Below are 17,298 nucleotides of genomic sequence, written 5' to 3'. Positions count from 1 at the left end.
GCTTTTTACTTCTATATTCACCGTCTGGCTAAAATGTATATAAAAGCCTTATAAAGCCCTTTGGCCGTTCTTCAGAATGAATGTTCATCGTCTCTGAAATGCCGCCTTACTTTCTCGCAGAGAATGAAGTTCCTCCTATTGAGAAATTTCTACGAGTTTATGCGCCGTAGAGTCCCTTCCCTCATCCCAATGCTCTCGATGGTCCCAAACCCCCAAGAGTAGAAAGACAATTACGACCTTGAAACCTAGACTCAAACGATGATAAGCGCTATGGCCAAAAAGACCGTGATATAAGTCTCTACATGCATACTGGCATATCGCGTCGCATCCCCCCGGCACAGCCCAGTGAAGGAACTCAGTGCCAGCAATAAGGTGATTGCTGTCGATTGTGAGGCGACGAGATAAAACAAAAATATGAAATGTAGCAGCGATTGAGATCAGGAGTCATGTAAGCGAGATGGGTCAGTAGCGTGAAAGCGTAACGAAGGTTATGATGTGAGCTATATTAGGGCCAACGATTCTGCTTGAGATTCAATCAGACAAAGCCTAAATACTCAGAGAAGACATAGGTTAAGATATGGCCAAACTGCGTCGCAGTCCGAGCTATTCCCCATCCACAGAATCCGGAATCAACCTCTTCCGTTCCAATATAAGCGCCGAAATCAGAATGTCGTCGAACGATTCCTGTCCTTCGGGCATTAATTCCAACTGGGCCAGCTGTCAGCCACGACGAGGTGTAAAATTCGCATATAAGATTTTTGGAGGTATTAATATGCTAGATGAGGTTGTACACTACAATAAAACGACTATATGAAGGTCAGTAAATTACTGAAAGACGAAATGGAAATGGTTCGGACCTGGCGATCTTTCCAGCTAATATTTCTACGCAAATGCGTCGGCTTGCATGTTTTCACGACATCTTAATGAGATGCTCCGCACATCGAACGTAAACCGACCCAGGGTGCTTGGAGTATCCCATTCTATCGTTTGCGTGAGTTATAATAGCACCAAAATACAAGATACTCACTCGAACTCCGCCACTAGCTCGCCATTCTCGAATTCTTCGCATCTGATTGCTATGCGGAAGCGATATCAGATCGTCTATTGGTGATATATGAACTCGGCATGAAACGGTTCGAGGTGACCGAGAAATGAATACGTGACGCGTTCAGTGACTCTTGACGGTGTATCGTAGCTGTTGATAATCATCAGGAAGTCATTGATATCCTCACAATGGGGGTTCGGTAGACTGAATCGCACCTTGGACCAAGGGGGGCATGACCTGTACATCTCCCGCGGATGTAGTGATAAAGGTCTCTCCGTTGCTACGATGACACGTCAGGGATTGATCAGTAATATTTTTGGTAAATGTCTTGCTCGGATAAGTCAGCAGGATACGGACAAGGCACAACTGCCGTCCGCGCTGTTGGAGGCCCACCATAAGTAGGTATCTTCGGGTTGACACCAAGCGACAGCTCTGATACTTCATAACTAGATAAATAGGCACGTTAGGACAGCTCAGTCACAGATGAGAGTCATTACAGACCTCAGAGGCAAGGATAGTACGCCGGTCCGGTGAAGAGACGACATCAAGGAGAAGGAAGAAATTGTACCGGGTCGAAGGCGACGCTGCCCTGGCCATCAATTATATGACTGATGGTGATGATATATTGGTTGCCTTGCTGATGTTCTTCATCGACATTGTTTTCAGATCAGAAATATGGACCTAGTAGGAATGATAGCGTGCTCACAACTGCTGTTCATGTGCAATACATGTGTGCCTTGACATTTTTTGCCCGGAAAACCTGCGGTTTGGGCGAGTACTGCAAAGTTTGTGAAGAATAAGTATAGGAGTTGTCCCTTTTGGTCGAAAAACATTAGTGCCTGCACATGGTCCCGCACAAACGAAGCACAGAGAGAAAAACGAGGGAAAATGGAAAGATGCGACTCGACATCAGATGCCGAAACGGCCCCTTGCGGATCAATATCGAGTTCCACGTGGAGGGCACGTGTCACGTTGAAGTCTTCACTTTGTTTTCGCGACGGCCATGTCTTCCACCTAGTGATGCAACGCGAGTATTATCTTCCTGAAAGTCCCCGATCAATAATTCCCCCCTCTTGTTGAATGAATTCATCCGCAATCCTCGTACTTTGTACTTTTGCCTGAAGAGTTTCGAAGGGCATTTCACAGATGAATCTCCGGATCATTTTCCGGCCTTTTCATTTCTTCAGCAGTTCATTTGGGAGCCTGTTGTGAAGTAACTTCGGAAGTATATGGACTTTGGACGTGCTTTCGACGGTAACTGATGGGTTTTGTATTTTTTTGCCACGCTTAACCGATTGACAGGGATACGCTGTAGAAAGCATATGTACGATGCACACATGCTCGCATATCTTTGGCTGGATGGCGCGAATCATACCCTACTTGACGTACGACTATGGCTACGCAGCGAGCCCTCGATATAGGATACCTCAAACAGCACCTCATCAAACCAAGGGCTATCTGCATGTCATCTTAGTACTTAATGACCCTGTCACTAACAAACAGACCATAGAACTGTTCTTCAGGCCGAGAAAGTACCTCACGGCGACGGAGAATCCTCGACGAAACTGAAATGAACGGATACGTCGGCAAGGTCATCGCGAGACTTGTACCATGGCTTCCGGCCGACATACATCCCAGCGTTTCAATATCCTAATATATTCGACTGTGTTGTCGTGGTATAGCATGCCTCACAACACCACGGATCCTGCATGTCCATGAGGTCGCGCGAGCCTGTTCGTCCATGGCAGAATCCCGGTCCTGGCGGTGGTTATAACATTACGTGTGAGTTCTTCTAAAGTTCATTCCATGGAGACTTTTGAATTCACTTCTTTTGAAATTAAAATATGCAGGCGCGCTTCGGAATATGCCTTGAAGCGGGTAATTGGCCGGTGTATGGTGAAGGAATGCAGGGACGACTTGTTCCATTTGGTATTCAGGCCCCAACTACGTATGTCGTCCTGTCGATCGGAAGCATTTCTTTTTCTTCCTCCCATCATGTCAAAGAGAGGCAGGGTCTCTCTCGATGCAGTGGGCAACCCGTTTTTTGGACCGACGAATCTTCCAGGGCCCCCGGACGAAACTGAAGAAGAAAGGGTGAATCGATTAAAGCAACTACAGGAGGCGCAAACGGTGTCACGCCAGATTGACGAGCACCTGTTGGAGACGAAGAAGGCGCTGGAGAGACGCAAACGTGCAATTAAGATGCTTCTGTTGGGTGCGTTGTTTTGACGTTGTAGGTATGAAAGCCATGTCACGATAATTTCGCTATAGGTCAGGCCGAGTCAGGAAAAGTGGGTTATTCGTGAATTCGTCCAGTCGAACTGGCTCTTACGTCTCCTCCGGACAAGAGCACGTTGTTGAAGAGTATGTTCATATCGTACTCCGCTTCTTTTGCTAACCGAGTCGCAGATTTTCAGCTTGCCTTCACTCCCATTCAATTCCAAAACGAGCGTGGAGTGTGGAGGAGAATAGTCCAGCTGAATCTCATCAAGTACGTGTATTATGCATTCCTTCAGTACTCGTTCTTACCCTTTACAGTTCTGTGAAGATCATTCTCGACGCACTGCAAAGTGAATGGAGCACTGCAGACACGCCCTCGACTTCCCTAGGAAAAGAACACCGCCGGCTTCACCTACGACTCTCTCCTCTGCTCGTATATGAAACTGCTTTCAACGAGATCCTCTCACTGAACCCTAATGCGCGAGACATCTGTGTACGAGCCGGCAGTGGATGGAAATCGACGCTAAGAGGAGACCCTCCTCGACCCTCTCTGGACGAGCCTCGAAATCGAGAACTTCTCATTAGGAACGATCCAACGCAGGTCCTAGAAGCTTCCTCAAACGATATCCTCACTTTGTGGACCGACCCTGCAGTGCAGGACGTCTTAAACTCGCGTGGGATACACCTGCAGGATTCCTCAGGGTTGTAAGCCTCGGAGACACTGCATCTTGGCCGAGACCTAATTTATGTAGTTTTCTAGATGATGTAGCGAGGGTGACGAAGAAGGATTACATTCCTACGGAATGTGAGTATCTTGGTTGAGTCAACGAGGACTGATTTAAATGCGTTTTCAGCGGACATCGTACGAGCAAGAGTCAGGACTATTGGTGTCGAGGAGCATCATTTTGTCGCTGAATCAGGTAGGCAGTGGGGTTGCATTTTATGTGTATGTAAATTGGTATGACCTACAGGGCGCTCCATAGGGACAGATAAAGGATCCGAGTTCTTCATCGCGGATGTCGGCGGCAGTCGGTCATCGGTAGGTGATTCTGCATTTTCGCGTATGGGAGAAATTTAATGGAATTGCAGCGTGCATCGTGGATACCATACTTTGATGATGGTATGTATATACATAGCACTATCTCCGCATTTTGCGGGTTACACTGATTTGGTCTTGCTAGTGGATGCAATTCTGTTCTTAGCGCCATTGGCCTTTAATCTATCCCTGGAGGAGGATCCTCGAGTCAATCGTTTGGTATGTGCTCCCGATCACACTCCTTTACAATGATCTTACAGTTGTTACAGGAAGATAGCTTGCAGTTATGGCGGGCGATATGCGAGAATAAGCTTTTGGCGAATTGCACACTGATCCTTTTCCTCAATAAGGTGGATAGATCATTATATCGGCAATCCTATATCGCTGATTCGGCCTTGGCAGAAAGACATACTTGCAAAGACGTTAGCATCGGGCGTTTCAGTTAAACGATATGTTACAAGCTATAACGACCCAAATGACGTCCCTCACGTAACAAAGTGTGAGCTCCTAGGCGCTGAATATTACTCCGTCAGGCTCATACGGGATAATACTGCAGATTTCAAAGACAGATTTAAGAGTTATCACGTACGTTGTATATATATTCACTGAGAAACGACTCTTCTAATGGATACCTCGTCTTAGAGAAAGCTGTCATTGCACCCTCGACCCTTCATATCCTACGAAACGTCTGCTATTGTATGTGGTCCGCCTCTAAAAAAGACAATCCTTTAATGCTTAATTTTAGGATACACGCGCCACAAAGGCCGTTGTACTCGCAGGTGTGTGCTTTGTTTTTCTTCATCAAGCCGTTTTATTTACCGTCTCCTTCGCAAGTGCACGACAGTATTATCCGGAGAAACCTTGCCAAAAGTGATTTAATATAGTGTAATCTATCATGTATCTGGATTATTCCATATTTCTGGAGTCGACCTATCAATTACAAACTCCTAACCGCTTTGATATCTGATCTAAGTATTTCGCGCTCATGCCCCTCTCTATGGACAAGAATCAACATTTGCGAAAATCTTTGACTACCCCGCGTTCCTTAAATAATACATCTCTCTCTCCCGACAAATGCCTATCTGTTTGTCCATACATGAGTACCCTCTTGGGTAAACAATGGATACTATCAGTGGCCTGATAGTGCATTCGGAACGCTGGTCAACGTTGGAGTTGACCTTGTCCGTAAGAGAGCTGTCTGAACTGTTATCTCTAGCTTCATCCCAAACCGTTCAATTGACGAAACTCCGTGTCGGTGGCTATGTGCCCGAGATCAACCACACACTGTTGAATAACCTCTTCTCTTCATCGCCTATTGAAGAAGCCCATCTTTGGTTCATTCCCTATTCGTGTATGCTGATCAACGTGACGGAGCTATGCAAGTTTCATGTATATTCATGTGACCCTGCTAAACTCCATAGGGGCGAGGAGAATTCTGCGTTCGACCCTTGCGTGCGTGCGTTCAACTGCGTTTGAATGCGTTCAACTCGGATGCGTTTGCGTTCCTTCGATGCGTTCACATGCGTGACCCGATAATAGTTACTGTACCTTCAAGAATAATACTATCATGTGTATTTACATGGCGCACTTACCTACTTTTGATGTATTTCCTGGACATGTATTGGCAGCTTTCTATGACTTAGAAACAGTGTGAGACTATCTTGGAAAGCCATAAAGGCGTTGATTTTGTTGTAATATGTCTTAGAACATAATCCTCCTACTTCAGTATCATTTCGTGTTGAAATAGTTGTGAACCCTTGCATTTTTTGGACTTTTGGTAAACCAAACAACTTGTGTGCACCTCTCGAATCGACGCAACTCACTTACGAAACTCAAAAATAAGTCACGCATGCGTTAATAAATCGAACGCGAGCGTCATTGTAATAAACGCACGCGTTGCCCAAACTAACGCATGCGTTCGAGACAAAACGCAAACGAGAACGCAAATGTGACGATGGTTGTGACGGCGTGTCACGTTTGCGTTAGGCTGTGTTGAACTCGAGTTGAACTGTGGTGGCTTCTCCCGTTGCACTTCATATGTGCTCGGCTACATTCTCCAAGCTTAAGAGAGATTCTCCAATGGATTCCTGCTGTATATATCTCAATATAATTTGCGGAAACCTACCAAGATTTAGCTGAGACGCCTTGAACTGGTTCTCTTTCCTCCGATCTGTTTATATTGCTCATACTATTTTCATACCTCTAACATAGTCCAATATCCATGGAAGCCCTCGAGGCGTGTCTTCTGGAGGGAAATATCCACATGAGTGATCAGGTGGGTTCACACTTAGCCGGGGAGAGTGTCCTTCTACGGGCTGAGACCTTGTTCCCATCAAATTACGGTGCTGAGATCTTTTATGAGTACGTTATACTGTTACATTCCGCCTATTTGATAGCTAAAGTACATAAAAGCATTATTACGCACGAACGCATCTTTGTCGAGTTCGCACACGCAAACGCAAGCGTGACAAACGCATGCGTTTAAACGCAAACGCACGCACGCGAACGCGAACGCAGAATTCACCGTGCCCACTCCATAGCATGCTACAGTGCGCGCAACATCTAGCCGAATTCGTCATAGTGCCAGCTCCACCTCCTCGTGATTTTGTCAAACCAACTGTGTACACCCATATATCCCACGCCCCTCTCCAGAGACTCTCGTTTGTCGTTACGGTGGAGAACACACATCGCATAACCAAAATCCCAGTCTCTTTTGACTATGTCACTCTACCAGCACTCGAGCGTTTCGGTATTCTAGTGGACGATGACTACAATATTGGACCAGGATCTTTTGAAGCCATCGAGTACTCCCGTCTGACTGATCTCCTTTGTCGGTCTCGGTGGAATCTGATCAGTATCACCTTGTCCATACCCGTCCCCGTTGAGGCGTTCCTTGTTCCCATCCTTGCGCAATCCCCCGCCATCCAAAAACTCGACATCTTCATCAATACATCACTAGTAAAGGACATCCTCAGAGCGTTGACCTTTGAGCAAGGGGTGGCCTAACATCTAACAGAACTACACATCAAATATGCTCCGGGCCACAGGGCGATAAGAGGTCTGCTTGCGAGTGCGGAAGAATTTCATGCAATGGTCGTCTCCAGATTGGATGGTGATCATTGTTTGGAAACGTTCAGACTAAAATTCGAGCCATCATGGAACTTCCGGCTGGGATTACTTATTCCAGTAGTCTCAGGTTCAACGCCCTGCGAACTGTTCAGGATGAAGGAGAAAGGGCTGAATGTCGAGTTCTTATTTAATGGGGAGGATTGTCTCGTCGATGAAGACGCACGCGTTAGCTCCTTTGAATCATCCTAAATCTGCCTATGCGGACGTTTGTACTCTTGCGCCTCGTAAATTACATCTGCCTCAGTCTTTCTCCCCGTCCTTGAAGTAACTGGATCACGGGATCCTCAAGGAGTCGCCACGAAATAAAAGAGTCATTGTGACGCGCAGGCTTGGTGGTAGGCCCAGTCCGTGGCCTTCTTCCGTTTTGATGTTCATGACTCCGTCAAAGATATAGGTGTAGAAGTGGTCATGATTATAAGCGGAGACCCGAACGAGTTACTTAGCGCAATAATTAATCAGGAATATTATACTGCTATCGTGGCTGGGAAAGTGCTCCTGCATCGCTGATGGTGATTCAATTGAGGCGGTGTGATTGTTTATTTGGGAGATAACGTTCCTTCCGGTCTACATCGAAGTTTGAGATGTAAATGAAAACGGAATCGACGACAGTACGGTTATTGGCAACTTGCCGAACGACCAACTGGAAGCTGCTCAAAGTCGTCTTACCTAGTAATATTTGCGGGAATGGTGCTCATTCTCACCAAGACTCCCAGCTGACCTATTTTAGGCTTTCCGGGATTACGCGTCACATGCCGTGTCTTGGCCTTCTCCTTCTTTCTGCTTGTTTTCTCTCTTTGCTTGACGACGGGTGTGTCAGCGTCTGACCAATGGCACGGTAAGATGTACGGTGCACTTACATACTAATGATTAGCTACGCGGATAAATTACATCCACCGCTATGAGCTTTATAAGCAGACGACGCCTACATATTCTTCAATATCGCCATCATGACAATCCTTCTCACAGGCGGAACCGGAAAGACAGGCAGCCGCATCGCTCGTCTTCTCCAAGATGCAAACCAGCCCGTCCTCCTCACCTCCCGCAAAGGCATCGTCCCCGCACCTTTCAAAGGCGTCAAGTTCGACTGGTACGACCCCTCAACCTTCGAGGGTGTCTTCGCTGCCGACCCGAACATCGACCGAATCTACCTCATCTCGCCTGCAGCCAGCTTAGATGTCTTCACTCCGATGAAACCTTTCATTGATCTAGCAGTGCAGAAGGGCGTCAAGCGTTTCGTCCTCCTCAGTGCGTCAACGATCGAAGCCGGCTACCTGGGGATGGGGAAGGTACATGAGTACCTGATCTCGCTCAAGGTCGATTATGCCGTCATTCGTCCTTCGTGGTTTTATGGTGCGTTTCAAGCACATACGAAGAGCTGGTGGACTGACGTCTGAGTTTTCAGAGAATTTCCTGACGCTCCACATTGGGAGTATCAAGGGACAGAACACGATTGTGAGCGCGTGTGGGGACGGGAAGATTGGGTTTATATCTGCAGATGATATTGCGGATTTGGCTGTTAGCGCGTTGACGGACAAGAAAAGCCATAATACGGACCATGTTCTTGTGGGACCTCAGTTGCTCTCTTACGACGATGTGCGTCCTTTCATCTTGTTGCTTATTTCCCCATAGCTGATTGTCGAACCAGGCTGCTGCGATCTTCACAGAAGTGCTTGGCCGAAAGATCACTCACACACGTATTACTGTCGAGGAGCTGAAGACGAAGTATCTCTCTTTTGGTCTTCCAGAAGATTACGCCACGATGCTCTCGTCTTTGGAGGGCGAGATTGCTAAAGGTGTTGAGGAAAGGATATTCGTTGATCCGAAAAAGGTTGCTGGGAAGAGGACGTTGAGGAGCTTTGTGGAGGCAAACAAGGATAGCTTTTAGAGCGGTCTGTCGTGGTATTCAATGACTGTAATTTCAGGGAGATAGGAATGTACAATTGTGAAATGATCACCGGAAGAGTATGCTTTTCCGCTCGCTCAGTGGGAGACCTACAATCCCGACGATTAATCAAAGAACGTTGGGAGAAACATGAACGTTCAATTACCATCACAGCAATATGTCCGTTTCCCTGTCGAACACGGCACGCGAGCATGTATCGTCATGGAAAATCATCAAACTTCGAGTTCTGCATGTTGTCAGATTAGCAGACCAAAAGGTACGCGGCATTGTCCTAGAGACAGTTGTCATGGACCGCATTCCGTGGAAATGGATTCTTCGGAGGCTGCAGCATTGCACATTCCCTGGAAAGAAAAGGAGGTCATAGCTTGTTCCGTTCAACACAACTGTGTGTCCGGAAGAAAGACCTTCAGAGAGCACGTAGCTTCGTTAAGCAAAGAGGAGGTGCGATCTCTGGACTGTAAACGTGAGCGATAACGAGGACGCTGTGCCAGATTCTCCTTTTTTCGAGGACCACATAGTTATAGAGATCTGGAAGTGCGAAATCAGGAGTGCGATCTGTTCCCAGATTTTAGATTTTGTTTCAATGCCTATCGTTCGTTATTTGAATGACCAAACGTATATCCACTTTCGACGAAGCGCAGATTCAGGCTACTTCTTTTCGAGGCGACGTCGAACGACTTGAAACGAGACGGAAAGTTTGTGTACTTATCCATCCCTACTAGGTGAAAGAGTCAAAACATACTTGAACGTGAGGCCCGTCAAAGAAATTCTCATACAAGCCGCCGGTCTGAGGCAGGAAAATGGTCAGCGAACTATCTCGCCTAAGGATATAAGCACTTGCCGAGGCGTAGGAGGAGAGCGACATACAGAGTGAAGGCTGCTCGGATTAAAAGTCAGAGTGCATTGCTGTGGTAATCGTCATCGATCTCATCGGATAGGTGACAAGGTATAAACACGATCGATTAGTCGATAAGTACATGAAATATACCGAAGGATCTAATCATATCTGGAAAAAAAGAATGATGCTCGAGGACTATGATGACCTCTAGGTGTCAATACTCGCTCTGAGTTCACGGAGTCGTTCCCACCAACGAGCAGAGTCCCTGCACCTAGTAACACTAGGACGAAATCTGGCTCACGTTCCAGCTGCAGGCGCGCCAAAGTCTGCAGAGAATTCAGTCCATACACGATAGAGAACGGCAGAGTGCGCACCTCATCTATTGACGCCACATAGAAGTTCTGATCTTCGAACGGTTCCTGAAGCTCGTAGTGACGTGATTCGGGAAGTCGACTGCAGGGCCATGCTCCTTCCGGTGTCGATATTTCTCGCAGTCGCAGACCTCTGAGCTGGTCAAACTGGCCGTTATAGAATGCACACAACAGCAGTGATGAATGTCGAATACCTTTGTGGAGTTTTGAACGAAGATGATAGGGGAACGGCAATTAGAGTTTCTCCTCGATGGACATATCATATCCATTATGTTCCACAATGCCGGTGATGCACCAGTAGGCACGTTCGCTGCGCCGAGTCGCAGCGTTGAGAGTCGAGGCAGTGATTGTTAAACGAGAATCGAAATGACAGATCATGGATGTAGTCGGTATAGAATTTCCCTTTTCACAAAGATTAGTTGCGCGTATGTTGTAGACAGATTCAACGCACCATACAGTCCTAAGCTTCCCAAGATCAGATATCCAGAATACATCCAGAAACCTCAGTGATGCGTGGCCATTCGCATCAACGGCCAGAACGAGTTGGAGTTTCGAATGCTTTCGGCGATGGCGCTGAGAGCTCCAAGACTTCATTTAACATTGATAACTTGGATATTGCGGTAGAATAATCAGGTGAGGAGAAGAGAATCGTGGAACGGCCAAGCTAGATACGAGGGTCATGGTAGACGGAGAAAGAGATGACAAAGGCAACTAGAATCAACAAGCACCAACAACCGAATTGAGCCTTGCCGGATTCGGCATATACCGGCACGTCGGTCAACACGGATCAGTGCAGAATCAGCGCTTCAGATCCATGTAACGAAGCAGCATGACCATCTTAGCACCGATAGGCGACTGTCTCGGAGTGGAGAAATACATCAGGTACACTTTCTGTCGCTGCCGATCATTTCGTCGTTTAACCAAAGGACCGTAGTACTCGACATTCAAACTTACCTCCCTGGGAAGGCAAAGGTGTATACTCGTCGTCCGGTATTTACAGTTCGATGACCGTAGCTCTCTATGCGGAGCGTGTGATATTTCTTATTTCCAAGCTCGAGATCCCCAGAACAATCAAGACAAGTAAATGTCGGAAGCCCATTAAGAAAGAACCTTTCATCATACTTGGCTGAAAATGTCCGTTATAGCGTAGTCACCGGGTCTATTCTGCGTCCGTAACAATGTACCACACGGTTTTACATCCTTTAATAGACACGAACAATGGCAGATTTGGAGTGATGATAAGCCTACGCCCGACGACGTGGGTGAGCTACCCTCTTTTCTCTTTCAATACATACATATTGGAGTTTCTATGCTCAAATACTCGGATCTTAACGGGCTACATCCACGCTACATCCACTGGGAACGGTCACCTTGTAGTTTCTAATTTCTCTCATCCGCGCCATCACTTTGTTGACATCTACCATAGATTAGGAACAGGAATGCAAGCGAGCCCCTGAAGATACCACCATCCGAAAGTCTTCAGTACGCCACTAAAGCCATTCGCTGGGTTTCTTTCCTATAAAGGCATTCCAGTGTCGTGCAGAACTTACCTATTCCAGGTATCAGATTTACAATTGCTTCCCCCGCTCGCCCTTCAAAAACGACTCTAGTACGGGCCAGTTTCAAGAACAAATGACGGTCTCCTCGTCAACGTTTCTACGTCAACATTGCAAAGCATCACCTTGTCTGCGCGACGCGGAGCTCGATTATACGGCTTGCTTTCTTGCGAAGACCCTCGGAGATAACGTTCAAATACAAGATTAATCCATGCGCTGGTCAAACGAGTGAATAATTCGTGAGTCCTTATTCTTGAACGTATTGGACCTCTTCCTCTCTCAGCTAGTATGTCGTCTTCTCGAATCTCTTCACTACACAAGCCCCCGAAACGCTAGCAGTTTCCGTCTATGTCCCTTTACCTATACGTTCAATAGAGATACCACACTTCCCTTTTTCAAATACCGGATGCCTAGACAATGCGAGAAATATTTGCTATTGCATAGGTGTTTCCGTCTCTTTCTACAAATCGATCACTGACTGGCCGTATTTCCCTAGAAGACAACCAACTTCAAGCTCCTAAATACAAATCGCCCCTTCGCCTTGCCAACGGAGATATAGAACGGCAGCAATATATGAGTCAGATCGTTTTGCGGGTTATATCCGGCCGATGGGAGCGTATTTGAGCAAAAATACTTTGTGCTTACTTATAGTACTCCTTTACTAATTGATTACATCAACCTCAGCCCAGAAAATGGTTACTCGGGCAGGGCAGATACGCCAATTTCGCTATCAATGTCTCCTTAAACACGTTTTACCAGCACATCCACAATATTGAATGGTTTAGGCGCTTATCATGTCGTGCGGCAGGGGATAAGGGCGATGATTCCGTAAGCGCATCAGTCGGAGATTCTGAAGGTACTTTATCCATCAGTTGTGAGATTTTGCGCTTCTCATGACCCTGACAATCAGTCACCGTTCGGGTTCTTGTATGAATTTACTTACGTCCTTACTTATTTCCCTGGTAGGTCTAGTAGTATATAAGGCTGTAGATTTCGTAGATAGTCCACATGTCGCGTTTGCCACAGATGTAAACTATTTTTGCCACTCACTTCCTTTGAGAATGGCCCATGGTTCTAACATCAGTCTAGGGTCAAATTGTCGTAAATCAATGTGATGCAAACTATGCTATTGTAAGGGCATAGCACATGCGTTACCGGTGAGAAACCTCAGGGACACCTACGTAATGAATTCGTTAAACCTTGTAGAAGTACATCACCCTTACGAAAATTTATCGATGTATGGGCGTAATGGCGTGCAAAAAATCAGAGGGGCACAAGTCGTCCGTTATCCGTTCCCAAGTTACTTGTAAGTGCGCAAGTTTGCGTTCCCTCCCACAAGTTAAGCGATTTGCTACGGAGATATACACATCGGCACCAGTTATTACCATACACATTTGAATAAGGTCTGGGTGGCAGGTCCGGAGCGGGATGAAGTGGTTCAGTGGCGGGCCGACATTATTTCGGTGGTTAGTATTCCCTCCATTGCCGTGGTGGACCGCATTCCTTCAGCTTCTTATTCATCCGCTTTACCTATTTCCCATTACGTTTGACATGATGAAATCAGATTTGAAGTTACTCAGTAGCTGGCTATCCTCAATGCTCCAAAGTAAAGGTGTGCATACCGTTTATTCCGTTTGAGAACTGGAATATATTTCGACATTGTCCAGTTAATCAGAGATTCAGATGCTCTATGGTCGGCATATTGCGAGCTCGTGAAGATTGAGCTCCGAGTCAGTGAGAACAAAATTATAATTTCCGGGGAAGTCGAGGCCTCATAATATGGCCGGCTGAACGGCGTAAGTGCCATACAGTGATATATTCAAATATCACGGCCTAGGTCTTCTTCCCAGACTATCGCCAATAGCCAACTTGTGTAAAAAAAACTTAACTTGTGAGAGAATTTCAGTAAACTTGGACAGTAATAACAAACTTGCAGCCGGGAAAACATGACTTGCGCCTAGGTGATTTTTTTTTGCACGCTATTACACCCATACCGCCACTTCCTTTCCGGCAAGACTCGGGAGTGGCAATATGGGCGACGTTGTTGCTCCTCAACGTTTCTGTGCTAGCACACTCCAGACTAAGGTCAGCCTCCCGCATCCATTGCCTAGCCCCACGCGCCACACAGCCCGACGTTGCACGTTACCAGGACAGTCGGATATGATATTAAAATATGAGTTTAGGCCCTGGGCTGGAGTCGTCGACGTCGAACTAGCGAAGAGCGAATAAATCACGAGTCCGCTGGGTTCGGGGCGAGTCATCTTTCTATCCCACGGTTTGTAGCAGAAAGAAGTCCAACAGTTATGCTGTTTCGGTACAAGCCGTTCGGAAATTTCCGCTCCTATCTTTCGACAGCGCGGCCGTGTTTCCTTCCTACCACGAGGAGTCGAGCATACGGACCTTCTTCAACTATGTACGATTGTATGTACGGTTGTCTGACTTTCGATGACTCATATCCTCATTCTGCTATTACTAGTGGAGGATGTCCTCAAGCATGAGAAGTTAAAACAGGTGAGCACGTCAAGACGTGTACAGTAATCAGAGAAATGATGTGTTACAGACACCTCAGGAGTATGCGAGTCTCCCAGAGGTGACACTCTCCGCCCTCGAAGAGACCGGCCAGGCAAATTCAACCATCGTTGTACCAAAACAACGGTCCTATACCGGTAAAAAGCCTGTCATAACATCTGCTCTGGCTAACACTTGTTGCGCTGACCTTGGTGTCGATGGAGTCTTGGAGAAGCTCAACGCTGCACTCGGCACGTCATACACGCCGAAGACACCCTTCGAATGTGACGTCCTCCAAGTGTCACCCATAACGACACCCCGCTCAGACACAGGGTTCTTAGGGCCGACGCCCCTACACTTGATTCTTGAACCCTACGTCACACGAAATGAAGACTTTGGAACTGCCTACGCTCACTTGCGCCCCCAATGGTACGACCGTACTACCATTCAACGTTGCAAAGAAACGGAGGACCTTGAGATGCGACAAAATGCGGTCATCAATGACACGATGGTCAAAGCATATACACCTCCTCGGCGCCTCTGGGATCTGTATGCTAATCGTGTTGTCCCATGGTGGGTCGCCGATAACGACTCTCGGGGAATATCACATGCCTGGATGGACGATAAGGATCTCAAAGGGGAGATGACACCCATTAATGGACACCAATGGCCCGTGCCCATGCCGAGAGATGCCGATCTCAATCTCATCCGGATCGAGATGCTGAACCTTGGCGCAGAGTATATCTGGTTGGACGTTCTGTGTTTGAGGCAGAAGGGTGGGCGGGGGGAGCATCTGCGTGCTGAGGAGTGGAAGCTCGACGTACCCACCATTGGATGGATTTATTTTGGGCACTACGTGGTGTACTACTTGAGCGGGCTCGGCCGTCCTTTAAGATTTAAACCGGGCGACTTTGAGAGTAACCGATGTTGGTTCAGGCGGGTGTGGATGCTACAGGAGTTTAGCACGGAAGTCTTCTTGAGTAGCGAGAGTTCAGGGCTGGAGTTAAGCCAGAAGGAGACCATTGGGGGACAGACTGACGATCACGGAATCATGGGAGAGGAAGAACGAAGGAGGTTAAATGAAGAACTGCGATCACTGATGCAGATGCGCAAATCCCACTCTCTGTAGGATACCCTGTCGCTAATGCAGAGACGGGTGTCAACTAATCCTGTGGATAAAATCGCCGGGATGATGTTTCCTCTTCGAACAGAGTATAGCCCAATCTACGATGAGAGACAGTCAGAAGAGGATGCATGGATAGCATTCACAAATGTCATGGATAGGCATCTTCTGTCGCATTTGTTCTTTGACTTTCCTGAGCCTGGAAACGGAAGTAAATGCTGGCGGCCATCATGGAAGCAGGTAATGACAGAGACACTTCCATCACATCATTTGAATCTATGGCCCATAGGGGTTATCAAACTGATGGAGGGAACAGAATCTGAATTGTACTGTGGACCCTGCATCGAATCGGGTTATGTGCAGGGACTGGCAGACGTTTTATCCGACGGTTCGATCCGACAGGGAGAGTTGGTCGCGAAAGATGATATCGGAGCCACACACACGTTCAAAATTGTTGCCGAGCATCAATACCCAGTTCCGGATGCCTCGTATACACTGATAGGCAGTGGTGGATATGATTATATACCCGAAGAGCTCGAACCGTACGTCATGAAGTATTGGGTGCTCGGGACGACAAGGCAGAACGGGAAATTTCAGAAATTTTCGGTGTTCAGGATGCTTGATGACGAAGAAAAGATGAGGCTTCGAGAACTTGGAGTTGCAAAGAGCGATATTCAAATGTTTCTTTGTTGATTTAATCGTGTTTAACATTTATTTGTTCTACGTCTATTTGATGGAGGTTCGACAGCATAGTTAATAATACTAGGATTGTCCGGGAGTATTCAGCGTCTCTCACATTTCTCTTATGTCCTGAATTTCACTGCCTCCCGCGTATCATAGAAGGACATTATTTTTGCTCATGAACAGTTCCTTTCCCATCAACTAGTTAGTCATGTTAATATACACGTCTCCTCGACTATTAATTACTTGCGGATGTCGGTCTCGCATGTGCCTGGTCCGAAATGAACCACATTTTGTAACTCCTTTGAAACAGTTAGATATATTCAGATCTGGTAATCCAAAGTTTACCACAAGAAATTCGATGAAAGAGCGAGTGAAATTTAGGGGAACGGCCGGATCAAGGACATTCAAATATGAATAGAGTGCGCCATGCATATCGCGTCACTGATCATAATATTTCCAAGCCTTGGGCAGCCATTGAACATCAAATTTTCACCATTAACAAGTGATGTGATTGCTCGAATGAAATAGATATCAAATTTACCATCCTTTTTCTATTAGACTTGTGGATTATTCTCATTGCTCCAAGGGTGGAAAAGTACGCGTTGAATTTTATATTTCTGAACAAGACAACGGAAAAAATGACGATCCAGCTAAAGCCTTCTTTTCATGAAACGATCCTTCAATCGCTATTGACCGGATTATAAAGGATCAACACGATGAATAAAAAGAAGCGCACGCGTGAAAACGCGACACGTTCATCGTGTTGTTGAAGTATTGCAGCTCCGGCCGGCCCGATGCGTGGCATTCATTCACCTCTTCTGACTGCCACCACTGAATCTGACTCAGAAAAATTTAAACTAAGGTAGAAGTAAACGACAATTCAAT

General features: G+C 46.6%; 6 protein-coding genes across 6 annotated transcripts; all 6 read left to right on the top strand.

Annotated features, from left to right (window-relative positions):
- The first annotated feature begins 2,772 nt into the window (after positions 1–2,772).
- On the top strand, positions 2,773–5,284 carry EV420DRAFT_503902 (heterotrimeric GTP-binding alpha subunit). Its single transcript, XM_060482405.1, has 17 exons — positions 2,773–2,827; positions 2,896–3,260; positions 3,317–3,336; positions 3,394–3,409; positions 3,455–3,536; positions 3,584–3,970; positions 4,018–4,070; positions 4,120–4,185; positions 4,249–4,304; positions 4,355–4,385; positions 4,447–4,520; positions 4,571–4,651; positions 4,704–4,800; positions 4,858–4,886; positions 4,944–4,997; positions 5,047–5,080; positions 5,136–5,284. Exons 2-17 carry the CDS (start codon positions 2,939–2,941, stop codon positions 5,183–5,185), a joined length of 1,452 nt encoding a protein of 483 aa, XP_060329911.1. The 5' UTR covers positions 2,773–2,827; positions 2,896–2,938; the 3' UTR covers positions 5,186–5,284.
- A 338-nt stretch (positions 5,285–5,622) lies between these two features.
- Positions 5,623–6,013, top strand: EV420DRAFT_1549233 (uncharacterized protein; the record flags this gene model as incomplete). The annotated part of the gene is given in 4 exon segments (XM_060473414.1): positions 5,623–5,650; positions 5,723–5,802; positions 5,857–5,951; positions 5,971–6,013. Coding segments are annotated over 4 exon segments (246 nt in total), but the record flags the coding sequence as incomplete, so codon positions are not given.
- A 509-nt stretch (positions 6,014–6,522) lies between these two features.
- Positions 6,523–7,307, top strand: EV420DRAFT_1480657 (uncharacterized protein; the record flags this gene model as incomplete). Its single annotated transcript, XM_060469693.1, has 2 exons — positions 6,523–6,576; positions 6,852–7,307. The coding sequence occupies 2 exons, from the start codon at positions 6,523–6,525 to the stop codon at positions 7,305–7,307; spliced, it is 510 nt and encodes a 169-aa protein (XP_060329909.1).
- An 809-nt stretch (positions 7,308–8,116) lies between these two features.
- On the top strand, positions 8,117–9,388 carry EV420DRAFT_1629870 (uncharacterized protein). Its single transcript, XM_060476102.1, has 3 exons — positions 8,117–8,780; positions 8,833–9,023; positions 9,076–9,388. The coding sequence occupies exons 1-3, from the start codon at positions 8,378–8,380 to the stop codon at positions 9,313–9,315; spliced, it is 834 nt and encodes a 277-aa protein (XP_060329908.1). The 5' UTR covers positions 8,117–8,377; the 3' UTR covers positions 9,316–9,388.
- Positions 9,389–14,442: 5,054 nt separating this feature from the next.
- On the top strand, positions 14,443–15,863 carry EV420DRAFT_503779 (uncharacterized protein). The gene is made up of 3 exons (XM_060482403.1): positions 14,443–14,519; positions 14,575–14,609; positions 14,659–15,863. The coding sequence occupies exons 1-3, from the start codon at positions 14,510–14,512 to the stop codon at positions 15,733–15,735; spliced, it is 1,122 nt and encodes a 373-aa protein (XP_060329907.1). The 5' UTR covers positions 14,443–14,509; the 3' UTR covers positions 15,736–15,863.
- Positions 15,402–16,572, top strand: EV420DRAFT_503789 (uncharacterized protein). Its single transcript, XM_060482404.1, has one exon. It carries the CDS (start codon positions 15,751–15,753, stop codon positions 16,420–16,422), a length of 672 nt encoding a protein of 223 aa, XP_060329906.1. The 5' UTR covers positions 15,402–15,750; the 3' UTR covers positions 16,423–16,572.
- Positions 16,573–17,298: the final 726 nt, after the last annotated feature.

The sequence above is a fragment of the Desarmillaria tabescens genome, assembly GCF_030435595.1.
Source record: "Desarmillaria tabescens strain CCBAS 213 chromosome Unknown EV420scaffold_21, whole genome shotgun sequence".
NCBI lineage: Eukaryota > Fungi > Basidiomycota > Agaricomycetes > Agaricales > Physalacriaceae > Desarmillaria > Desarmillaria tabescens.
The sequence above is the reverse complement of the archived record's forward strand: the minus strand, read 5'-3'. Positions and strand labels throughout refer to the sequence as shown.